The sequence below is a fragment of the Dreissena polymorpha genome, chromosome 3 (assembly GCF_020536995.1).
Source record: "Dreissena polymorpha isolate Duluth1 chromosome 3, UMN_Dpol_1.0, whole genome shotgun sequence".
NCBI classification, from domain to species: Eukaryota; Metazoa; Mollusca; class Bivalvia; order Myida; family Dreissenidae; genus Dreissena; species Dreissena polymorpha.
The window spans coordinates 7186666-7214292 of record NC_068357.1 but is presented as its reverse complement, the minus strand read 5'-3'; the positions used below and the strand labels follow the sequence as shown (position 1 = coordinate 7214292).

General features: G+C 35.1%; 1 protein-coding gene across 1 annotated transcript; it reads left to right on the top strand.

Moving 5' to 3' along the window:
- The first annotated feature begins 7672 nt into the window (after window positions 1-7672).
- LOC127873290 (MFS-type transporter SLC18B1-like) lies at window positions 7673-27360 on the top strand. Its single transcript, XM_052417074.1, has 13 exons — window positions 7673-8763; window positions 12753-12848; window positions 14531-14604; window positions 15569-15725; window positions 17617-17685; window positions 19013-19106; window positions 19749-19900; window positions 20471-20569; window positions 21265-21365; window positions 21769-21864; window positions 22847-22921; window positions 24287-24380; window positions 24866-27360. Exons 1-13 carry the CDS (start codon window positions 8389-8391, stop codon window positions 24947-24949), a joined length of 1566 nt encoding a protein of 521 aa, XP_052273034.1. The 5' UTR covers window positions 7673-8388; the 3' UTR covers window positions 24950-27360.
- The last annotated feature ends 267 nt before the right edge of the window (window positions 27361-27627 follow it).

Below are 27627 nucleotides of genomic sequence, written 5' to 3'. Positions count from 1 at the left end.
AAATATAATTGTTTTCGAAAACGGTCGAACGTTTCCTTGATATTTATAACAAGAATCAGTGTCTTATATATATACCACCATTAATCGCCATTCAATAGACGGGAAGCAACTGTTCTAATTGTTTAAGAATATTTATGCCTTGGTTATCTTTGCTTTGTATTCTGTTGAAGGTTTATGCGTCAAATATCTGTAAATGACTATTTAGCAGGCAAACTGTCGAGCAAAGTAGGCCCCCAAAATAAGGGACATGTAATAATTTGGTAAATAATACTAACGTAATGCAGATTTTGAATTACAGAGATCGTATTAACCCATTTATACCTAGCGTCTAGAAAAAAGGCATTAGCAAACAGCGTAGACCCCGATGAGACGCCGCATGGTTAAACTTGTTAACCCATTTATGTCTAGCGTCTAGAAAAAAGGACTTGGCAAACATCGTAGACCCAGATGAGACGCCGCGTGATGCGGCGTCTCATCTGGGTCTGCGCTGTTTGCTTAAAGGAATTTCTGTAAGAAGTATTCTAAATATAGAAACAAGTTTACTAGACATCCCTAATTTTGGAAATAAATTGATCCAATTAAGATGGATGGCAGAGTCCACTAGGCACAAATGGGTTTAGGAATAAAAGTTTGCAAGTTTTGACCACACGCCATTGCTTACAAAATAAAAATGGTATACAAATCACTCACGTGTACATCTTACTGACAAACTTCTATACAAATTGAATAATTAGCATAGGCAGTCCGCAAAACTCATCTGGGACGACACTTTCCGCGTTCATGAAATGTTTCGTTTACAGGAATTATCTTCTAAAAAATCCAATCTAGAAAGGCATTGCTAGCCCTGAATACTCTTTGCGGGCAACATAGGCTTATCTGGGATAAAACTTAACGCACATCAATTAAGACCGCTTTTTCCAGAACGCGGCTGAATTTATTTTACCCCCAGATGTTACAATTGTAAGGGAGAAAGCTCATATTAACATCAATAGTCACAAAACAGTATTTAGATTCTAAATTTATTTACACACTAAGATAACAAATATATGCACCAATTAAATTATTGAATAACTCACTCAAACTTGTAGTATCAATTCATGTCTACGCTAAACTCTACTCTCTCCAGATTCTCTCCGTTCCTGGCTTTTGTTCAAATCTGCCTACCCTCCCCTATTTGAATGTTCTGATAACGTGGATTGAAACTGATAGGACATAACATTTAATTAATATTTATTATTGCAACTGTTGATATATCTGAAAAACAGACTCTGCCGAGCAACAGATGAAACCAATCTTTGTATATGAAACGATGACAACATGGTATCCTTTTCTGATAAATGACATCCACCATGCTCCGATGGCATTACAGAGAGCAGTGTCAATTAAGTTTTTTACTTAAGATTACAACACCGATGATATCACCGTTCGCGTATACAACTACTTTATGAGCGTATCTCCGAAATTCTTTTATCGGAAGAACTGTCTTCAATGATTCAATACTTAAATTGTGTAATAAACACGTAAATGACTTAAACATGTACACATAGAAACCAACACGGCCACACCCTGCAAGTTTGAACCCAACAATTGCAAATAGATATAAAAAAACGTTATAAATAAACTTATCGCCAAAGACCAACCCGGCTTTATTAAAGGAAGATATAAAGGAGACCCCGAGAAAACACAAGACTACTATAAAATGTTTGTTTAATACACAAAAGATAACAAAATATCTTTTCATGAAATTGGACGTTACCTTTATGGTGACCAAATCAGCTTAAATATCTTTAGTTGAAGTGCCGAAATGTTGGCAATTCTAATTCGAAGCACAAAAACCTTTAAGGAATAAAATAGAAAATGGTGAATACAAAATATCTCAATTAGAAGATGACACTTCTCTTTTGTTATATGTTCCTGATGTCACCCCTAATACTGTTTCGCAGTTATTACATACTTTTGCTTTAGAGTCTGGATTGAAAATAAAGTATGACACAACAAATCTGATATGGAAAGGTTCTAAAAAATAGTACACACTCAACTACAAACTTCAATGGGGCACAACTAATTTTAAAGTGGTAGGCATCATATTTTATGTAGATTAAGAAAAAAGGTCGAGTTAAATTTTCAAAATAAGAAAGCAAGTTTACAAAGTATAATTCAATTTTAAGAAAGAAGAAATCTTACAGAATTAGCGAAAATAACCATGGTAAAAAACATTGTTGCTTCCCCTTTTTATACACTTGTGTACTGCTCTTCCTACACGTATAAATATGAGGTCGATCTACATACATAATCAGTAGATGACGTCTAGTTATTGGACTATGCCCTTCCTAGCCCAGGATTATGTATATTGATTCAAATACAAATTGTTTTAACAACTTTGTATGGAATGGACCAATACAAGTCAAGCATAATATACTTATCAAATCTTATTATTAAGATGGAGGGCTTATACTATGATTGACGTCTATATATCCATAGTAAACATATTATTAACCCATATTTGTGCTACTAGCACATTCTCATTTGTACGGTTTTAAGCAAGGTTGTCTCGACCTGCACATACATGAAGACGAGAAAAGTAACGTCTCTTTTCTTAAATTAAAAAATATTGAAACCCCACATCCATATTGTGCAATTAATTGGTAACCAACAAGTGCACACTATCCACTCTGGTAAGCAACTAGAAAGAACAATGTTATTTACAACCAAACAAAAATCAATGTGAATAACAACATGCCGATATAATGCCACTGTCAGATATTTATCATGTGAAAAATATACAATAAACTTTATGAGTATATTGTTAGTTTTAGCGATAAGAACTTTTCATGTATAACAAATGCAGGATTTTATGTATACATGTTGTGGTACTTTTATTAATATATGCTAAAATTGATTCACAATTTGAGAAACCCGAAATATTAAATCACTGGAAACAAAATTCTGAAATCTTATCAAAATACTATATCACTCTTTTATGCATTTTGAAGAATATCGTATGTGTTATCGGTCTTAAAGGGGCCTTTTCACAGATTTTGGCATTTTTTAACTTATTCATTAAATGCTTTATATTATTAAATGTAAACATTGGATCGTAAAAGCTCCAGTAAAAAATCAAGAATAGAATTAAAAATAGGAAAAGAACAGTGCCCGGAGCAGGTTTCGAACCAGTGACCCCTGGAGTCCTGCCAGAGTCCTGAAGTAAAAACGCTTTAGCCTACTGAGCTATTCCGCCGAGTACACATTATTGGCGTATTTTATACCTTATATAAGCAATCTTCGTAGTTTCACAAAATTTAACGACAAAAACAGAACTCTCCAAATTATTCAATCGTTTCGCGTTGCAACGCTTTATAATTTTTAGGTTTTAAAATCGTCAAAAGATGCATATAATGGCTATATTAGACCATGGTAAATGTTCAGTATTACTGTTTCCTCACAAATATCATAACTAAAACGAAAATGTGCGAATCTGAAACAATTTTTTTTAATTGTGTCAATTTACCAAAGCGTGAAAAGATCCCTTTAATGTTTACGTAAACGACGCAGAAGTAACATTGTGAGAAAAAAAGTTTTTAGTTCATTGGCTTTTACCGCAAACAGGGACCTATACTAACAAATTTGCTTGCATAGGTCCCTGTCGCAAATAAGATACACGTCTCGATTTTGTAGCAACGCCAGATCTCTTAAAAATGCATGTTTGAAAGGGAACTGACAAGCAACTTTGAATTTTTTAAACTGGTAGCAGTGTTCTCCCTTGGGACTATGAATAGCACTCCCAATACATTAACCAAAATTATGTCTGCACCTATATAACGTACGTACATACAATACACGTTTCAGGTTTTGTGTTCCCTTAATTGTTTGAGGATTTGGTCTTCCTTTTGTTCGGCTTCACCACAGAAACACTTTGAAGACGGCACTAGGCGTTAAAGGATTTGAATCAATATATAATTAAAAAAACACTTATTTAATTGATTTCATGTATTGGTCATAGCGTAACAACTGTGTGAAAATGCTCCTAGTGGGTTTGCCGACGACCGCTATGTCACGTCGGCTTTCATGTCACCATACATAAATGTTTGTCTATTTCCTCTTTCAGCGCAGACCGGTGTAAACTGCGATTGCCCCCGACCAGACGCACCAAATGTACGACTGAGCCACTAGTTGAGAGCCTCCCATATCGGTTCCGGTTCCTACCAGCTACAGTTACTGTCAGACATACCGATATTACCACGGATACGCGCGTTCAGTTGTCGGTATTTTCCATTATCGACGGACTAAAAATCAGGATGTGTTTCTTTGCAGGCCTTGTATTGAAACACTAAGAACAGTATAAAAGCCACAATACTTTATTATGTTTAAAAGATATGATATTTTTCGCCAATGAAGGCCTTACAGATAGATTATTGTGAATGTTTGCTTTCGTTTCTTAAACATTTGATGGTTGTTGTTTTGACAGAAATCTGACAATGTGCGTTTTTATTTTACTGAGCATGCAATGCTTAACTGCAACTCTTATGAGATGGGTACACATTTAGGCTTGCTAAGTACACTTCAACACCGTTATTTCGAAGTCGTCGGGAACGTTAAAAAAACTTCGGATTAACGATAATTCGAAATAAACATTTGACAGAAGACTTCTTTGGTTCTGTAAAAAATGAAACGTTGTGGAATTCACATGGTTCGGTTACACGCTTACTGAAAAGCGTAAACTAGTCAGATAGCAATAGATTTCCACTTGTAACAAACGGAGGAATAAAATGATTATTGTTCTTGTTTTTATTTTTGTCTTATTACAGAACATATAAAATATAATGAATAGCACAAATTATCAGACATACATTCATATTAATACATTGTCGGAAATTAATTAATTTTTTAAAACTAATATGCGATGTCTCTCTGAACACCGGCGTTCGCGCAGACGACAAAGGTGTAATTATCGGCTTTTGACGAGCCACGACAAAGGTGTGAAATTACGCTCAGTATTTTGCAGTTTTGACTTCGGATTAAAGATTGATAATTATAAGCGAATTTAGTGTTGGGACCGACAGAATCACTTCGAATTAACGATTTCTTCGGTTTAACGAAGTTCGGATTAACAATGAAATTTTACATTATACAAAGAAGAAACAATATCGGGACCCGAAAAATACTTCGAAATAACGGGGACTTCGGATTATCGGTGTTCGAAATAACGGTGTTGAAGTGTAGCTTTAAAATAGAATCGACTATTCAAAGCCAACATTCACGGATTCTATCTGGCATTTTTGTAAATCGATCCATAAATACACAAACGAGTAACACTGTTTTATATATCCTAGGTAGAGCTTGTATTGTGTAGTATTGTGTGCCGTTACCAATAACGACCTAGCCACTTATATACATGTACATGCTTAAAAATTAAGTTTACAGTACACCCTTTGAAGAATTATTTAAATAAAACTAAAGATTGAACTAAAAAACTTAAAGTAACCCTTTATAGACACGGAGCAATTTTAATAGCTACATGTATGTGATAATACATATTTTGAAGCCGATGGGTATCCTTCAATCGTAAATTAAGTTCTATTTGCGCATAGCCTAAAATCGTGACTACGTTTTGGTTTACTGAATGGATAGTGTGTGTCGCATGGGGATCAAATTCCAACTAAATGTGTAATGTACATGGGTTTATTGTGGGTTTAACTCTAGTCAAACTGACGGTCGACCTGCTGACGATATCGAACTGCGAATCAAACGAGAATAAATTAAAAGTTGTATCTAAATTATCATCATTATAATCATCATCATCATCATCATCATCATCATCATCATCATCATCATTATTATAGTCAGTAGAAGTAGCAGCAGCATTATCATTACCACCAACATAGTCATCATAATTATTATCATCAGTATGATTTTAAAAAAAAAGTTTCATCTTAACAGCAGACCCTCAGGATTACCGTAAGCATCGGTTTTCAAAAAAGAAGAAAAGGAATGTCACGTACAGATAAACATAAAACAATTTAAAACATTTTTAATAACGCCATGTAGGTCAGACGGTAGATCGTTGGTCTATAAGCCCGCAGATCACTGGTTCTTTTCCCTCTTACATGTGTGCGAGGATTGGTAATTACAATATTCTTACGAACATTCTCTTGTACCTTTGATTAAAGTAGGGCATTAATCAGTGACTGACATAAGCATGTACTCTTAGTACTGGTACGCCAGCTGAACAAAAGTATCAGTGGGTTCACTGTACACCGTGAAATGACCGAACGTATTTTGAATGTGGCAAATATATCGAAATAATCAATGAGTAGCATGTTATGAGTAACAGTTCAAGCAGACCAACGCACTACAGCGAAGTAACCCCGCGAAAATATCTTGTCACCCCAACAATCAGACACAAAGTTTTATTAGCCACTACTTCATCCATAAAAAACATCAACCAAAAATAGCAAAACAAAATTCTCCCCACTATCCAATGCACACAAACCAGCAAGTTTACCTTTGAACCTACCAAATACGTCAAATACAAAATCAATTGTTTAACTATACTTCAAAATTACCGGTACCTTAAATTATATCTTGATAGTAGATAAAGCCTCACAATCGTACCGAAATGTATGTATAATTGTTAACATTCTGTATTTGATACACATGCATATTTTTGTAAAGTATTACTTTATGAACAACCTTTTATTTAAAAGTAAATAAAATTTAAATGGAATAAGGCTGAAGATATGAGCCAGTATCTTGTAGAACATACGGGTCGGTGTCAGTGAATGGTGAACGTCAAGTAGACTTCATCGAACCGAAGTAAACGTGTATTGTATGTATACCTCTTTAACGTGCCTGTAGTAGTATTTGCGTTCAAGTTAAAATGTAGTACGTTGAGGCCACACCAAAGCGATCATGTGTTCTACGGCATATAGCTTTGACGCGAGCGCAATAATTTTATTTTTGTTGTATAATCAATTGGTGACAAACAAGATGCCGACTTCCATGCCGACACGGGTATATTTCGCCGTTGTATACTCCCTATTACTCGTAATAATTGTTTAAACGGGATGCGAACTTTCTTCGCGGAAGCTGTAATTTTGTGGCCCGCTTAGAAATTTCGCAGCCAGTAAAGTCAAGATATACAAAAAGAAGAGAGAGAGAGCGAATATTAATACGATATAAAAGCTTATCACTTTGTTGCCACTATTGTTTGACAGTGAGCGGCATTTGAATAATAAATACAAGTCATAAAGGGTATGAAACGCAGAAAAACACCGGTCATGGCATGGGCGTCGCCATCTTGTTTGTCACGTTAGTACCTACTTTGATAATAAAAGCGCAAGGTACTGAATAGTAAAAGTTAGTGTCTACATATTTGTTGAACATTTCTGTTAAAAGTATTTTACTTATTAAAAGATGCCATTCGTACTAATAACTTTACAACGAATATAAACAGTATGTCATAAAAACACTTAGCTGAACCAAAATGAATTGAAAAAAAATCTTCTTTAAAAAATATGATATATGTATTCACCATCATCGAGCGCATTTAAAACAAAATATTATTTACGAATTGTAGGTGCAGGAAATTCACAAACACCTCGTCGAGTTGTTATGACCTAAACCAAAATTAGTTCTATATGCCTAAATACTACCTTACGCTTTTGTCCTGTTAAATCCAATGTTAATTGAGCACGTGGTGCCTATATAACAGAACACATGATCGTTGTAGTTGATTCGTTCAGTCTGACACCGTTATGCTGTATATCAAATATCATGTGATATTCTACTGCATACTTTTACATAAGTTTGCCGATACGTATAGGGCATATTTAAGAACAGTTTAATGACATACGAATCGTGTAAAAGGCGAAACAATGATTTGAGTTGGATTTACCACCATTTTTGTATCAGTTTAAAAAACCCTGATCAGACTAGATCTTGAGTAATCGTGTGAACATGTTTAGGTTATTGTACTAGTTATTGACTAAAGGTAGTGAGCGAAGTTCATACTGAAGGTGTGTGTATTTCATTGAAAGAGATTTACGATGACCAATATTGTGGTAAACGGTTTGTGGAAGTGGTAAGGCAAACGCGTTAAGCAAATTTAAATTGACTCAATATCCACGTCAGTTTACTTTTTCAAGGTAAACGTTACTGATCATATTGACGGACGAAAAACAGTCAGCGTGACAATTGTCTTCATAGCATTACTGATAAGCTACATCGAACCGCAACGACTGATGAAAATCTTAGCGACATTTTTTAAAAGCTCTTAGAGGAACATATCGAACCATTAGTTTTTAGTTCAAACTGACGTTCCAACGAAATGAGGACTAATGGAACTTACTCACCCATACTTGAAGCGTTGGTTTCCATAGCGACCTTAGAATGATTCAAGGTGACCACTTGGACGTGCAAAATGTGTCACCGTCTCCAGCGGCATACGCAAGACTGTATTCATCTGTCGACAATGAGTATGCGCAAAATGAATATCAAAACACTACTGCGGAAACGGAAAATTACGCAAACGAAAAAACGCCGTTGCTTGGGGCTTCATTTATCAATGAATTACAAAATGTTGATGTCATCAAAACGAAGTCACGTGACCGGTCAGGCTCGGATACGTCTTCGTCGACGTCATCTGAGGGTCTGTCGATATGGACGCTATCGAGGGAGCAGAAAATCATCATCGCCACCACGTCTTTTGTGGACCTTCTAATGTTTCTCAGCATTTCAATCATGGCGCCATTTTTCCCGGAAGAGGTTGGTATTATTTCCCCAATTTGTTTCTTCATGAAAGAATTTTTGTTTCAAACCGTAATAGTGTGTTTGCGACATTCCATCGGTTTGTTTTTTATGACAAACATTTGTATGCCATATTGTATGTTGTGTGTTCCTTGTTTTGCAGTATTTAATTCATGTAATGTCAGACCTGTTAACGAAGGGGAGGGATGTAGGAAGCTTATACTCAATCTTACCATGCAAGTATCGTGCGAGTGTACTGTGGAAAATGGTTTTATGTTATGTTTTATACGCACACTTCATATTTAATTGAACGATCGCTAACAAATTATTCAGACGTGCATTTTCGTTAAGAAGAGACTTCTTTAAAACGAAAATTCCATCAAAGAGGCAAGTGTCGTCCCTGATTAGCCTGTGCGGACTGCGCACGCTTGTCTGGAATGTCACTTTATAAACATGCATTATGCCTGGTTTTCCCATAGTGCTCTTATAATTACACGACAATTAATAACAGACCTGTTGGATTAATATAAAACGTGCTGACATTCAACTGTTACGTAAATAATGAACGAACGTTGAAATTCAGATCATTATCAAGAACATTAAGTGTGACGTTAACGTAAAATATGGACGGATTTAGGATTAAAGATAATTATCAAGAACCTTAAGTGTGTTGCTTTTATTTTCAAGTTACGCAAACATGAAGTTCCAGTTTGCTATATATCAGCATACTATTTAAACATCACATGTTGCATTATATTGAGTGTGTTTCGAGCTGTCAATGGAAACTTGTCACTGACGCAATTGTTACTCGCGCAGTGACGTTCACAGATATCAGGTATATAATCTTCACGGTAAGAACTAGATTGAAACGGTGAATCAAATCATGCCGATATTAATAAGTGATATCAAACCATCGCGAACAAGTACAAAACTGACTCGTCCTATTTCCAGATAACCCGTATACGGTCTATCACACGCACTTTCACAACAACATATACCGATGATTCACCCAGTTTTCACCCACGGTACAAATGTTCAAAACTCATATCTAACTGGTTATTTAGGCGGTCAAAACTATTTGATAACGATAAAATAGTCGGAATAAAATTCGGAAAAGCAAAAATCACTCATTGCACACAATTTGTAGAAATGTCGCATTTTAAACCAATGCCAACTGTACGATACCAAAAAAGATACAGTACTAACATGAAATATTGTGTTGGTACTGAGATGGCTGATAATGCTATTCAGTTAAAACCCTAACCCAACGAAATAATTCATCACAGTTTAAGATGTCATCGTTTGTATGTAACTTCTATGAAGTTTAATATGTTTAAAATCTAGACGTTTAGGAGACATAAATTATGCATGAGTTGCGTTTGAGATAGTGTTAATATGCGCGTGATTGTTCTTAATCTGGTGTATGCTTTGAAATTATAAAAGCATCTTATGTTGTATATGGCGTGTCAAACGTTGCAAAATTCAATGATTCCATATGTATGTGGTAAATTTGTATATATGTTGTATATTTACATTTTTGTGTGGTATAATCGCATATATAATAATATGTTGTATAAATTCATATGTATATGGTAAAATCCGAAATGTGTATTGCATAACAAATATATGTTGTATAATTTCATATTTATGTTCGATATTTTCATATGTATGTTCTAAAAGTTCACATATGTAAGCAATATTTTGATATATATATGGTTTAATTCTGACATCTGTGTTGTATAATTTTCAAAATATGTGTGTGTTATAAACTGTCATATTTGTGTGCGATAATTCCATATGTTTGTTGAAAATTTTTCATATATATGCTCCATAATTTGCATCATGGGAAATATTTTGAACAGGCGTGACTGATAAGCGAAGATGGCTAAATCCCGCGTAAAGGGCTTTAAGTGGACGGTAAATGACTCATAAATATTTAAGCAGAAATTTCAATAATATTGTATGAGTTATTTATTTAAATTATTAGTACATTTCTGTTGTATCTATTGGAAAATATTCAAAATAAAACATATGAGGCCCTTTCCGTTTATAGAAAACCCTGTTTTGAAAGGGGCACTTCCCGCTATTCAATCATACCGATTTGAAAAAAAAAAAGATTTCATTTGACGGAATCACAATCATCCTTGTGGAATTTAACCTCGGAGGTGAAGGCTTTTGCAGGAAACTTCACAGAAACAATTTAATTAATATTTAAGTCATTAACAATTTAAAAACGATTTTATAATATCTTATGGCGGTATATGGTTTAGTAAACTTTACGAGAATAGATCGGAATTTGTGCGATCAGTTTAGTTGGTAGAATTTCGTAAAAAAAGTGCTTATCATGTGAGCGCCTTCGAGCTGGAGAAAACGATAAGGTTAAAAGAACATGTCAAATTAAAAAAAGGGTCGAATAAGCCCCTCTGATTTTGGTCCGAATAAGGCTGAAGCCGAATAGACCCAGGTGTTAGGCCAAGGCCGAATAAGCCTGCTGCTGGGATAATGGACGCCTGTTTAATGTGAAAAATAGAACTCATCGTGACGGTTCACTCGTGAAGAAGACACTTAGACGCACTGAACGCTCGAAAAAGCCATATCCGCCTTTTAGTCATACCCGTTAAAAAATTCCCATGATGCAAATTATAGGACATATATATGAAATTTTTACAACAAACGTATGGAGTTATTGCACACACATATGAAAGTTTAGAACACACAAATATTTTGAAAATTATGCAACACAAATATTAGAATTATACCATATATATATATATATATCAAAATATTGCATACATATATGAACTTTTAGAACATATATATGAAAATATCGAACATAAATATGAAATTATACAACATATATTTGTTATGCAATACATATATCGGATTTTACAACATATGTATTAATTTATACAACATATATATGCAACTATATCACACAAAAATGGAAATATAGAACATACATATTTAAATATACCACATAAGTATGGAAACATTGAATTTTGAAACGTTCGACACGCCATAGTTATACGTTTGTTATTTTATGTTGTCTTTTTTTCTTACAAAAAAATAATTTGGTAATTTAATAATGTGAACGTTTTAGAGTATGAGAGTATATATGTCAACCATACTTATGTTAGAAATATAACTAGGTTTTCATTATTTATGTCTCTATAAGAATGAGTTTTAAAAAAAGGCTCCAACTAAAATAAATCCTTTCCCATTCATATGTTACCTGGTCAATGGCTAGTTTGGTCAGACAAATCAGTTGGCCATATCCTTCACTAATTCTGAATGCGTTGTATTTTGTTGTACAGTTTCCTTTATGAACTTTATATTAATATGAATATATAGTGACATAATGAGAGGCAGCCTTTGTCAGTGAATTAGAGTATTGTTTTTCTTAATCCCTAATTTCAAAGCTAAATAATATATATGCGCCCATTAATTACTATTGTGCTTGCCAGAGACTATAAAGAAATTATACATGTTCACATTTTCTCGTCTGAAATTTACATGCAAATGTATATTGCTAAATTATGTTTGTACAATCCTTTTTTTTCACTCACTAAGCAACGGTTTTTAATTTAGTTTCATAGAAAGTAATTGAAGAGGCCACAAGTTGCTCGTAAGAAAGTCTAAGAGTTCATTAAGCCTTAAGAATAAAATGGTTTTATTCCGGTTCCATACTTTTTGTAACCGATAACTTAAATGCGTTTATCTCCGAAAATCGGATCCGACGTTGTCTGACTGCGTTTTCGTAGTTTGTAGAAATCAACTTTTTTATCGCGACAGACGGAAATAAGATTAAATTTATGAATCGATAAACATATATATTGCCACATTACATTTATTTTCTAACGTGATCGGAGAGATGAACTTTAATATACTTCAGCTCATAGTCGAGACTTCTGTTGTTCGATATTCGGTTCATAGACGATAATTTTTATGTGTGACAATATAAAAATATAATACACTAAACTAATAGTCGCCATCTATTTTGCTTTCAGGCATTAAGTAAAGGGGTAAGTGATACTCTGTCGGGATGGATTTTTGGCACCTCTCCATTCGTGCAGTTCCTTGTCTCGCCCTTCATCGGAAAATTGGTAAATATACTTACGTAGAAGTCGTTTCGATTTTGTGTCAGTATGGTGGACACAACGTGCTACTTAATTATAAAATACCACCTCGTCACATTTTTAAACGTTGTACACTCGCTTCTGCTGCTTATTTGTTTAAGGGTCTGTACATTCTAGTAATCTGCCTTCATAAAGTCTTATGATGCATTTAATATTTTAGAAGAAATTCTCATTGTTCATCGGTTAAAAATACTTAAAGCGGGTATATACGATTTTTATATGTGCTGAATTGTAAAATATTGATACAAATATGTTATAATAACACACACTATGCGAGAAAAATGATACATTTAAGACAAATTTCATAAAATACAGCAAATACAAATTAGCGCCCCGAGCCGATTGTGACGAAGATAATTCGTAATTATTTTCCTACAATAACCGACGCATTCGTCTTTTTTGTAAGTGTTCATGTGTCGTATGAATCGATATCGCTGCAGAAATTTCAAATGAACCGTTAAACTAAATTTAGATTCACATAGTACATGCATGATATACATGCTGGCGAATTCGGCTGTACAGCCTTTTTCGATTTCAGAATTAAATATCTGGCTTATTTAGCATTTTTCGACACATGTTTTTCTTAACTTTTATTTTAGTTTATATTGAAATATATGTATAATAAGTTTTTTACACATTTTATATTTATTACTAAATATTTGACAAGATCGTATATACCCGCTTTAACATAGACCGTGTAAACGTCACGCACCAGAAGGAAAAATGGTTGCTTTTTGAATAATTAATAACTTTAGTGGAGTATAATCTCGATGTTATAAATACGTCCAAATAAAAATGGACCGTGCTCTGCGAAAAAAGGGTTTAATGCATATGCGTTTAGTGTCGGCCCAGATTAGCCTGTGTAATCCGCACAGGCTAATCAGGGACGACACTTTCCGCTATTGATATTTTTCGTTTGAAGAAAGTCCCTTCTTGCAAAAATCAAGTTTAGTCGCCCCTGATTAGCCGGTGCTGACTGCACAGGCTAATTTGGGTCGAAACTTTACGCTCATGCATTAAACCATTTGTTCACAGAGCACGGCTCAAATATACAATGCGGCTCAAATATACAATGCTTTGATTTTTGGCTTCGTTTAGGGTTCTGTTATGTGTCTTTGTATGTCTGTACTCAAAAGTGTTCTTAACAGGATTTGTTCACAGATGTTTTGCAAACAAAATAATACTTGAAATTGTCTAAAATAATAATAAAAGAAGCAATACAAAAGTTAAATGAATTATTTTTCCCTCACTGGGATTCGACTCCGTGACCTTCTGGAGCGAAAGCTTACGAGCTACCACTAGACCACTTAATATCTGACTATAAAGTTCGTATATTGAATGCTATGTTAATTATACAAGTATTTTCCAAATAATGGGAATAAAAGCGTTTGATTTACAGTATAATTATTCCGATTTCGAAGCATGATTATCGGCAAATAAACCGATAATTTTAACATTTTTTGAATTCATGAGTTTTTTTAGCTTGTTTTCTTATTTAAATAGTAAGCACACATTTCTTTTTGGATCATGACATTTTTTGTGTGTAAAAATGTTCATTTGGTTTCAAACTTTGAAAGGTTCCTTTAATTAATTGGACGTGAAGTGAGCATGATTATATTGTGAAACCCTTGTCCCGTGTCCTGCTCTAGATCCCGCATACTGGTGTCAAGTTCATGTTCCTCGCCGGCATGTTCCTCTTCAGTGGCTGTACCGTTCTCTTTGGGTTGGTAGGATCATGAAGTATTTTCCGAATTTAAATATACTGTATGTGCGTATACGTTTGTATGCATAAAACACAAGTGTTTTTTTTTAACGAAGCATATATTATACGAATAACTTATACAACTATTTTACTGTTGAATCTATTTGTTTTAGCCCGATTGCATAGACAGCCTAAGGCTTATCTGAAACGCTATTGAGTCTGTATCCAGGGACTTTACCAAGAACGCTCGCTCTGTAGGGATCGAACCCGTGATCGCTAGTCGGACATCATATCCACTGCACCACTGCCGCATCAACTAAAACTATTTTCATGTAGAATACGGATTGAGCATTCTCATAATGAGCCCCGCTTTTGGAAAACCGGGCAGACCGCACTGACATATCAGGGATGACACAATCTTCCTAAACTGGATTTCCACTTAGAAGAGACTTCCTTTAAAGGGAAAAACCTCCATAATTGCGGAATTTATCGTCACGGAATAGCCTGTTAGGACTGCACTGGCTTATCTGTGACAATACTTGACGCACATGCATTTATTCCTTTTTCCCTGAGTGGGCTCATGTATTTGCATGTATTTATATTTTAACATTCACGTTATTAAGATTAGGCATATAATAATTCGAATAAGTTTGTATGTTATATTTATATATATCACATACAACTGTAATTCTTTCCTTTTGTTTAAAAAAGGTTTACGATTCTTTTGCCAATACATGTTTTTGTTTGAAGAAGTAAATAGTGAAAACATTATCAACGTGGCATTTATCAGCAGATAGGCTATTTCGAACTGCAAGAGAATCGGATTGATGTGTATTTACTTTTTTTTTGGCGTTAACGCATATCAGTTCAATTAGTTCAATTATTTAGCAGTTCGAAATACCATATTATTTAAATATAATCTAGTTTTCAAAAACAGACCACTTATTTCGGTACATATAAAGACGCTGGTCTCTTTGAACGTTAGGGCCTTGACGTACGTTCCCACAGACCACGGTAACGGCGCCTTCATAGCGTTGGCGTTCTGTCTCCAAGTGTTCAAGTCCGTCGGTACTGCGTGCGCATCAACGGCCTCCTTTACGCTGCTCATCCATACTTTCCCTGACAACGTCTCTACCATGTTCGTACGTACACAGCGTTTTAGACAAAACTGTGTTGTAATATTCTTTTCTAACCGATCAATAGGCTGTTTTTTACATTATGTTTTCGAGTCAGAAAGCCTATTGTTCATTTTTATACGGAGAATGATCACACAATTGTGTTGACTGTAGATTTGTCGAAGACTTACCGGAGTGACGTGGTTATTTATCCAATGTAAGAATAAGTTCTTGCCAAAATACAAACACGTCCTTTGCTGAGCCTTTCTGTTTGATTAAAGTTGTTTTCCGGCATAGCTGTTTAACCCAGCTTTTCACCTTAAATGACCTTTACATAATGCCAGCAGACATATATGAATACATTCGAATATTTCATTGGCTGACTCAAAGAGAAATCCGCCAGAACTTCGGCCACATCACTGCGTCTGTGTACTGCGTAAAGGGTGTAATATTGTTCAGTATTAGAAATTCCACACCACGTTCGTCCGACTCATAGACGCAAATTTTGGCTCAGTTTAAATTGCGCGTCAAAATCCATCTCGCAGAATTTCCGAGTCAATACTCGGTCACCAAATCGTAATTGGAAGACCTTTGGACTATAACACAGTATTGATGTCAAGATAAGAAAATAAAAACTTCCGAAACAGTAAAGTAACATGATAAGACGGTAATCGTTTAATTATCTAACCACAAATGCTTGTCTTACTCGGTCAATCCGTCTGGAAATCGTTCCTGAAATCCTGAAAAGGCTACCGAAATTTGCCAGTTCTCTATAAATAACACAGTTTGACTTAAATTTTCTATCGAAAAGTATTGTGCTTACTTGTTCCATTTACAAGAAGCTATGATATTTTTTAAGACCCGCATCGTGCGAAAATGTGTCTCATGCCATGCGGGACCAGCATAGCTATAGCACAAACTGCGCATCTCGCAGTCTGGCCAACAGATACCGAATAAGAAGACGAAACCTTGCGTGATTTTATAGCGGACAGCGCAGCTTCTGGTCAGACTCCGCAATCGCTCAGACTGGGCTTGAGCTACGCTGGCCGAAACGCCATAAGACCAATTTTCGCATGACGCAGCTCTGAAAGTCTGATTTGAATGTGTCGAAAGAAAACTGCGTGTTAATAAAATATTAAAACATACCATTTATTTCGATGATGAAGAAATAAACTCATAATAAGATATGTGATAAATCATATCATGCGATCCCCCGTAGTATAATTTATAATTTATAATAATTTATTGAATTATAATATACGAACAATAGTGTGTGGTTTGAATATAAGTGCACTTTATAACACGGATTTCATGTGGTGTATATGCGAATTACAAGTGAAAAACTACAACAACGATTAAACCTTTGTTTTCAATTTTAATTATTTTAAAACGTTATTTTTAGCTTCATTCTAAAGTTAGGATAGGCGCCGAATATCTTTTTAAAAGATATTGCTTGCTTATTTTTTAACGAAATGCGTGGATGACGAAAACTGTTTTGTTATTCACCGATGAAATATGAAGCAATAATGGGTCAGATAAAGCTTTGCTTGACTAGTCACCATCGTTAAAATCAATTAAAAATTCGTGTCAATCGCGGCTTTAAAAAACCGCGGCATACTTGAATGTGTCCTTTGCCACATGCGGCAAGTGTAGCTCCAGACCAGCTTTCACAATCTTTCAGCATCTTTAAGACAGTTGACAGTTACTCGCATGACTATGTTCTGTGTGACATTTTAAGCCGTGTAAGCTTTCCACGGAAAGTGTGATAAGCTTTTAAATTTTTAATAATGATGATGGCATATTTATATCAAAAAGATTATTTATTATGATAGAGGCTCAAACAAGAAAATGTATAAACGATATTCATGAATTTCGTGTTCACATACCATACTCTTTAGATATAGCTGTTTTGTTTCAGGGCATCGGTGAGATCTTCGTTGGGATAGGACTTGTGTCTGGACCAGCAATTGGCGGCGTGCTATTTGGGGTATGTATCTATACTGGGCTCTGCATGGTGGTATGCCCGGCATATCGATTTCGATAGCAAACAACGCGAGCTTTCGAATACCGCTTGATTTTGTTGATAACACAGTTATGTAGTGGTGTTTGACAAATGGACGAGAATATGTTATATTTTATGAAAATGCATATTGTAAATAAACTATTTGACGGGTTAAGCATACGCTTTTACTTGCCTGAGGTAGCTTATCCGTGTTTACCTTTCCTTGGAGTAGTTGGATAACCTCGATGATCATTGAAAGTTAACCTGCGCGTCAATAAGATTCAATACAGTGTGAAAAGTTTGGAAAAAGTACATTTTCTACATTTGGAAATTAAACACGGAATGTACTAAATGTGGAAAAATATAGCAAAATATAGTGTGAAAAAGTTATACGTTGGTGGTATGCACACGAGGCATTGTTGGCACATCGTTATCTCACTTCCATTAATATATTTATGTTTTCGTATATTTCTACATGATCAACACCAAATCTGGTCATAGTTACTAATCTAACTCAAAATCGTGGAACAATCGTGTATCTGCATGATTATAATTAAATGACTTGTTACTAAAATTGTGTATAACCCAAAACAGTCGTGAAAACATGTGAGAATATTAAACTTTACCTTTTAATATTGAAATCCGTCTTTTATCTTACACACATATGTATAAAAACAAAACAATCTCCATATAACTTGTTTTAATTGGATTGTTTGAATAAACAACAATTTGTTTTTGTTTGTTGTAATATATTGAATAACATGGCAAGCGGAGTACTCTCCTTTTGTAAAAAAACATTGTCAATGGTAAATATAGTGATTCCAGATGAAAGGTCAATCTAAAAACCAGCTGTTTAGATTATTTGATAGTATTTTTGCTCTAATTGTTTAGGAAAAAAATCCAATTTGGATTTTTTTGCTCTGAATGGGAAAATATGCACACGTGGCTTTTGGAAAGGGTTTGTCTATCGGACCAATGAGAGCAGTAGAAAAAGGCTGCAATACATCTTTTTTTTTGGCCGATACTGGAGCAAGTAATCATGTATGGCCATAACTTAAACGTTTGGTTTTTGAAGTATTGTCCTTATTATTATGCGTATTGAATAAGCAATTACATCACAAAGTTTTATACGCCCATTAATGTCCACGGCGACTTAGAAAGGGCATTCCGAGAAAATCGTTGGCATGCAATTGTTATGAGTAATTTGGTAAAACCTTAAAAAGTAGTAATTTGATTAAACAATGAATGCAATACGTAAATGTGTGCATTTGTTTTTGATCATATATGACATTTCTCGCACTTATGTTTCCAGCTTGGAGGGTTCATCCTGCCGTTCGTCTCTGTCGGCGGCCTGGCCATGCTGTCCATACCACTGGTGGCGTACTCGGTGCCCTCCTCGGCGTCAGGTAACGTTACGGCGTTTTAAAATCGAAGTGCTCGCACAAGAAACAGACAGGAACTCGATGTATATAAATGCTTATAGTTCCTTTAAGCCCTACATGGGAGATACCTATATTTTATGTTAATTTTATTATTATTTAAAACCACTATAAAGTAATACAAATCATATAAATGTATAAAACAAGAACATGTTTAATGAAACAGTTCATACAACGGTGCATTTAGCGTATAATAATGTGCAAACACCTTTGCAGTCCGCACTGGCTAATCAGGTAGGACGCTTTTCGCTGTAACGGGAATTTTTCGTAAAACGGAAGTCTCTTCTAAGCAAAAAACAGTTAACCCTTTTAGCGCTGGAACCGGATTTTAAAGGCCTTCGCAAACAGTTTGGATCCAGATGAGACGCCACAGAACGTGGCGTCTCATCAGGATCCAAACTGTTTGCTATTTTGATAGTATTCTTTGAAAAAACTCGAAGAAAATGTTAATTTTAGAAATTCAGCAGACGACATTTTAGCAGACGGCAAATTTCCCAGCATGCAAAGGGTTAAGGAAATAGGCTAATCTGAGCTGACACAGTACGCTCATGCATTTAAACCGCTTTCCCAGTGCGAGGCTCAAATATGTATCAATCACTTTTCTTTCAGAGCTTCACACGCTCCCGGAAGATGCGACAAGTAAGAGCCTTCCAAGGGGTCTTCTGTGTCAGACCGGGGCCTTCCTGATCTGTCTATGTGTGGTCAGCAGCACCGTCATGTGGGCAATACTGGACCCCACCCTGGAGCCCTTCCTCAGAAAGGTACGTCGGACCATATAATTCCCCCTGCCCCCTCACACGTTCACACAAAGATTTTGCAGATAATTAAGGTTATTTTGACAATAATTGAACATTACTGAGGCATCTACTAACTTTTTGTTCATTATTTTGATGATGATGAAATTTATAACTTTTTTCACGAGTATAATGATAATGATTATGCTGCTGCTGCCGCTGATGCTGATGACAGTTAGGATGATTATAATTGGGATTAATATGGTGATTTTAATAGTGGTGACGTTTATAATGCTGATGTTACTGCTGATGATTGTCGACGATGCTGTCAATGATATTGGTATTATTGGTGATATTGATGGTTACGAGGATCATAAAAGTGAAAACAAGAAACTTCTGCTGCTTTAACCTTCACTGATTATGTTGAATTATATTGTTAAAATATGTGTGTTGCTGTTGTCGCTGCTGTTTTAACACATTTTACTGCTGCTCCCCCTTACGCCTAGTTCTTCAGTTACTTTATGGCGGTTTGCTTTGATTTTTCTGACGATGATGGTGCTGACAATGTATAACATTTATCCGGTTATCGCTATATAGTTCAAGCTGTCACCGGAAGTGATTGGCGTGCTGTTTCTCGTCATGGCGGCAACGTACGCCGCGTCCTCGCCGCTGTGGGGATGGTTGTCGGATAAAGTGGTGAGTAATGCAGATAAGTTTTTTTTTCTCTGTGTGTTAACTTCTGTATATAGCTGTCAATCTTACATAATAACTTACTGAAGATTAGAAAAATGTGACCCCCATAAATGTGTATGAGAAAACTGGGTGAGTTCTGTGTCCAAGTACAGCGGGTGTGGCTGTACTGTTTGGAATGTCTGTTTGTTTGTTAAGGATGATTGTTTCGCCGTTTTCAACAGAATGTCAGTCATATAGCGGCGGTCAGTTAAAATTCTCTCGTTCTGATTAACTCGTTCTATGTGGACATCCAAGTAACTGTGAACTGCATTACTTGAATCGGAGGTAGGGGAACATGGCCGCATAAAGTATTACTTTTGGTATCGCTCGCCAACAATAACATGCTGCGTGCGAACTTTATCAGTAGCAATTATACTCTTGAGTTTTATCCTTAATCAGTGACCTATACAAACATATGTTTGTATAGGTCCCTTCCTTAATTCATACTGAGTTTTGTTCATGCAAATGCTTTGAGAATTTACTTCCTCCATTAACGTTATTAAGTAGATATTCCTTTTTATCTGGTTTACATAATCATGATTATGACAGTTTAGCGAGATATAGTAATGCTTTTAATGGATGACATAGTTAACGTCAGTAAACTAAATAGTTCATAGCCTTAAATAAAATAAATAACGTCATATGTCGTTCATTTTAAGAGCGATGAAAGACCCCTGCTGATTCTGGGATTTTTAGGCGCGTGTTTAGGCTCGTTGCTGATTGGTCCATCGCCTCTGCTCGGCATTGCTGAAGGGTCTAGGTATGCTTTCTCCCGTTCCTTGTATTTTATGAACTTTATTTTCATGTAAATTTCATCTCTTCTGGGTAGGAAAAAGCACATGTTCTTTTCATTTTATACTGTTGAGTTGCGTTTTGTTTATGAAAATATTCAAGCACAGTCCCTTTTCTAGCGTATGTATGCTGTACAATGCCGACATAACATCCTAACAAGAAGTCCGTCTAGTATAATAATACGGAATCGCATTAATAGCGAGCAGCATGATACGGAGTTTTCTGTCGATATTTTTTGACTGCTTGATAGGGGCTGTATTGTGTTTAATTCTAAATACGTATATAAATAATGATGTATATCACTTTGTTTTCAATATTTTACTCCTAAGCTAACAAAACAAATAAATATCGCTATGTTCTTGATATTGCAGCGGTCTGTGGTTGGTAATAGTTGCCTTGGTGATCATGGGTGTTTCGGCGAGTCTGTCCAGTGTCCCAACGTTTGACATGCTCCTCACAGTTGCCCAGTGAGTACTTTTAGTCCGTCTGTCAGCTTGATACGCCATTCAAAAGTCAATTTAACCCTTTCAGTGCGGGGACCGGATTTTAAAGGCCTTTGCAAACAGTTTGGATCCAGATGAGACGCCACAGAACGTGGCGTCTCATCAGGATCCAAACTGTTTGCTGTTCTGATAGTATTCTTTGAAAAAATCGAAGAAAATGCTAATTTTAGAAATTCTGCAGACAACATTTAAGCAGACGACAAATTTCCCAGCATGCAAAGGGTTAAGACCAATAACGTTTTAAAACCCTAACCTACTGTCCAAGATATATTAGTTGCAATTTGAGGCGAAATGATACGGATTGTAATCAGTAAAACTGATTGTTATCGGTAAAATGTTACGATGATGTCATTGTATTATATTTATGGTTAGAGAAATTTTACTTATGAATTTACTTTAAACAAACGTACCATTTTATAATTGTAAGGCGTAAAACAAATGTGTTATTTAAGTTTATAATCTAGTAATTACTTTCAATGTATACCTATAACTATTAAGGCTTCACTACTCTTAAAAGTATGTTTTATTACATATTCATAAAGGTAACTCATAATCACAGATCTGTGGACCGAGTCAATCACAATATACTTACTCTTTGGATTATGGAGAAATTTGTCGGATAAAGTACAAGGGCGACAACTACATGATGGAATATTAAATTTTAACACAAGTTCTTTATCTCTATGGGTACTTATAAAAGAAACATCAGAGGGACAAAATTATTTACAAAACAAACGTCAATATAAAATCGCAAGTTAGCTCATTTCTAATTTTTCTATGATTAACGAAGTCATTATTGTTGAACATTGAGGTGAAAAAGACGGATTGGAAATGTATGTAATAACAAATTTTATTAAGCGGTTATAGTTTGTTGATTTATTATTGCGACCTCTAAATGTTTATTGCTTTAATACTAAAATTGAATGTAAAAAAATCTCGTTTTCAGAGATTCCGGTTTTGAGGACACGACCAGCACCTACAGCATGGTGGCGGGGGTCTGGATGTCTGTCTATTCACTCGGGTAAGCTGTGAACTTGATAGGCATGTTTATATATGTGTATGTCATAAGTTTTTTTGATGTGATTAAATACATAATTACTCAGGTTCGTGACTTGCGTCTTATGTTTTTTATTCTTGTTCATCCTAATGATATATGAATATTTACATGGAGGAGACAACATCAATTTGTAAAGTGGTACTTACTGCTTTATCAGAATCCTTTGCGAAGTGCTGCATCAGCGCCATGGATTTACAAAGTCAGCATTCTCAGTAAATCCAGTCAAGAACCGTGCGAATGCCTCCCTCAAGTGTTACCACACGTAGCTAAAATGCGTCGACAAATACCACCAGCATATCTATAGACGTTCAATTATCTTCAATACGGATTTTCTGAATAATACGATCCAACCAAAACCCAAACCTATTTGCTTAGTGCACATTTAACTGCGAGTAAGTGGTAATTAACGCGTAATAGTCTATGCATCTAAGCTGGTACTTCGTTTTCCGCAGTTCCCTGTAATAAATGCACGCGCCTTGGTTTATAAGGAAATTTGAAGATATTACCTTATGATTGTAAAACCTGTTTTATCCATTAGTGCATGTAGTAAATATCTGAGAAGGAATTACTATACATACATTTATGAACATGGGAACATTCGTGTATATACATCTTCATTACATAACAATATAATCAACACATTATAACTTACTGACGCCGCTGTTGTATTTGTATCCGGTAGCTAATTATGTAGTTTTATCCATTTACTGGTAACATCACAATAGCTTAAGTTCTGTTAATATAAATGACTTGTATAATTTGAATAACGTATATTAAGTAAAGCAAGAACACCATAATAAATGCCAATGAAGTTCACACATTTTGGCTACACAACTATGTAATTTCAATTATGTTTCATTAACTTACTTAAACAAAAAAATGGTATTTACATTCAAAAAATGTATTTAACTACCATGCTTTTAAATTAATTCGGAATAAAATATTTTCATTTTCAGACTGTTACATTTCTTAACAATAGTTGTGTTCTTGCATACCTATTTGCTTATATAAATACATATCTATAACTTTACGTATACATTTCGGAGACATTCGCGTGTACTCTCTCAGGAAATTGTAAGCGGATGGTTTAAGTACAATCGGCAAAGCACATTTTCTAAAATTAAAACAAATGCACTCATATTAGAATTGTAAATCAGAAGTTTGAACTTTGCATTCTGACACCGAATGGTATTCACTTCCAGATTGAAACAAATGCACCCACATTAGAATTGTCATTATCAGTCGATTAAACTTTGCAAGCAATTTTACAACGAATGCTCATTAATATAAGACGCAATGACGGTATAGATAAGGTATTTCACATTTCAGTGACTTTATTGGTCCGTCTGTCGGTGGTGTACTTCTGGATACTGTCGGCTTTGAATTGATGACCACGTTTTCAGCGGGACTGTGTTTGTTTATGGTACAACACGTTTTCATTATGCGATACATACATATACAGCCCAATCGTAAAAGGCGGTTGCTATTGAATACATGAATGCGACAATTAGAAAATCGAGCAATACTTTGAGATGCTTTCAATTTTAACCATTTGATTCGCCTACATTGTAAAGTGTTTGCACCTAAAAAAATATCAGTTTTACAAATTCAACATTTCATTGTATTCAATGTGTATAGCAAAGTGTCTTTTTATGCGTTAAGTTCACGTTGGTGTAACGGTATTATTTTCACAATATAAAATATGAAGCTAATTAATCGTTCACACTTATATATACCACGCTTAAAATACTTACTGTTTTGTTTGAGCAAATTGTACACTCGTCAATAAGCCCAACTCACGTCCCATAGTGGTTTGATCGGTAAATAAGTATCGGAGAAAATGAATGTCATTAGTTTAAAATGCCGTATCATGTTAGAATTCATGTATGTAAATTAGTATTATTGCAGGCTTTCATCTTGAGTTTAAATTGGATGCTAGACTGGCAATGCTGCAAACGATGTCGAAATGGAGACGATAATGAAGTGTTATAATCATAAACTCGTTCCAAAAAGGGAACATAGCCTCAGGAGTGCGTCTTCCAATGTTTGTATCGTCGAGGACACAACTATTTAAATAGTGTATTATACGTGTTCTTTTCGACACGCTTTGACAAAAATCGACTTCGCTTACTCATCTATGTTAGTCCAGCAAACATAGTTGAAATTAAACGTGTGCTTTATGAGATGAAGTGGACCCAATAAGGCGTTTGGGTTGTTAGCAAGAAGATTTTGAGCCAATTAAAAATAAAGTTTTCCCAAAAGAAAATTGAATGTGAATGGATCTGTCATATCGCCCAATCATTTTCCTTCGCTGTCTCTTGGGTTGCCCGTGATTAACAGTGAACGTATACAAATTGGTGTAATTGGTGTTAAGTTTGTAATTTTGGATGAATTTGAAATAGTGACAACTGAAGGGGTTGAGTTAAACTCCGTGTGTCGAACTAGAACTCAAATGTCATTGACACATCTAAGTTTGAACAGTTCCCACGTGTGTATTCTGATACTGACACAGTACAATAATGAATATTTTTGCATGACAACTACATAATTTGAACCATTAAACAAAGATGGAATTCCTGTAAAAATAAAGGTTATGATTCGTCATTGTTAATGAAAGTTGTAATCGGGATGTCGGTGTACAAATAAATGAGCAATTAGTGAAAACTTGCCACAGTATCGAAACATTTTGTATAGAAGCAAAGGACGGTCGGTTTAAGAGTGGTATTTAGTAAACATTCTTCATACGAATGCATAATTATTATGAAAAGTTTATCTCATGTTACATCTTTATGAACTAGCTCTATTAAAATGGTCATAATTCTGATTGTACATATAATATATTTATACTTGTATCATATTTGTTTGAGTCATTTAAACTCATTTTTTTTTGTTATTTATATTTTGAAAAACACTTACTCGTAACGCAGTATAAACATTTCATTTTAACACTATTGTAATGGATGCCATTTGCTAAAAGAGACACTATCGGGTTTGTTTCCTGTGAAGAATCAGTACTTGGAAAGATCCGAAGAACGCTCTCCAACACCATATCAATTACAGCAACACGACTGCTATACATCGCATAACATGCCGTGGTACAGCACCACGACTAGTATACATCGCATAACATGCCGTGGTACAGCACCACGACTGCTATACATCGCATAACATGCCGTGGTACAGCACCACGACTGCTATACATCGCATAACATGCCGTGGTACAGCACCACGACTAGTATACATCGCATAACATGCCGTGGTACAGCACCACGACTAGTATACATCGCATAACATGCCGTGGTACAGCACCACGACTAGTATACATCGCATAACATGCCGTGGTACATATCTGTTTGATCTCCTGATAGTGTTATGTACTCTTTTTTTTATCAATGACCCACTGTGTATTTATTGTTTTATTTAATATGCCATCGCGTGAAGGTTTCTAATTATATTGATTAATCATAGTGCAATATAAATATATTTGCATTGCCATAGCTACTTAAACGAATCAAATAAATAAAATATTAATCAATGCCTGTGCAGTCCGATTTGGCTTATCAAAACGACACCGCTTTTCTAAAATGTTTCTGTTAAAGAGGGTATCTTTCAAGCGATGATTCAGATAGGGTGGAAAGTTTCGTTCCTGATTAAATTTTACGGGAAGCGGAGAACGACAACGAGCGATACCAGGCCTCACTCGTTGTGGTTGTCCGCTTCCCAAATTTTACGGACTGCAAAGTTTAATCTAGGACGATATTTTACGCACATGCATTAATCCCGGGTTTCGAAGAGACCGGTCCAGATAGTATTATATTAGATGACAACAGGTTGTATTGATTATGCAGGATTGTGACTTTTCATTATCACTGATATACAAGTTTCACTATGTTTTCTTTGTCAAGTTATTGAGTGCTTTTTCATTTCATGTTTTCATTTTTTTAATACAAGACATGTGTATTTGTTTATGAGCAAGCTCTTATGTGATACTCATTGTTCTTAATGTAACCATAATTTATTAACCCTTAAAGCGCTGGAGCTGAATTTTAAAGGCCTTTGCAAACAGTTTGGATCCAGATGAGACGCCACAGAACGTGGCGTCTCATCTGGATCCAAACTGTTTGCTATTCTGATAGTATTCTTTGAAAAAAAATGAAGAAAATGCTAATTTTAGAAATTCTGCAGACGACATTTAAGCAGACGACAAATTTCCCAGCATGCAAAGGGTTAACATGTGTTATCGCAGTAGATGGAGTCATAAGGATTTATAATAAGTAGATTGTGATATGTATATCTTACACATATGAACGTTACTGTGCATGTAATACTATGCGTTAACACGCTTTGCACAAAGTTTACAGTGATGTACTTCGTTTAGAAAAATAAATAAATTAAAATATTCAGTATGTGAACTTTATATAATTTGTAATATAATTTGAGATATATGTGTGTTTTTAGCGTGAAAAGGTGTTATATATACATACGCTGAACATATATTTTTGGTCGAATACAAACTACTAAACTGTCTTTGTTGTATTGCGAGCAAGAAAATTTAAACAGAAATAGTAAGTTACATAACGATTCCGTATTCGTCAAAGAAAGTGTTTATTCTGAGAAATCAACTACATGGGAACAGGCTATCGACTTATATTTATAATCCTTATACGGAT

What these genes read in the sequence shown, in the direction of transcription:
- LOC127873290 (XM_052417074.1), top strand. Translation starts at nt 8,389, where the DNA reads ATGATTCAAGGTGACCACTTGGACGTGCAAAATGTGTCACCGTCTCCA. An exon ending in ATGCTCCTCACAGTTGCCCA is followed by an intron (nt 21,865 to 22,846) that starts GTGAGTACTTTT and finishes TCTCGTTTTCAG; the next exon opens with AGATTCCGGTTTTGAGGACA. An exon ending in ATGTCTGTCTATTCACTCGG is followed by an intron (nt 22,922 to 24,286) that starts GTAAGCTGTGAA and finishes TTCACATTTCAG; the next exon opens with TGACTTTATTGGTCCGTCTG.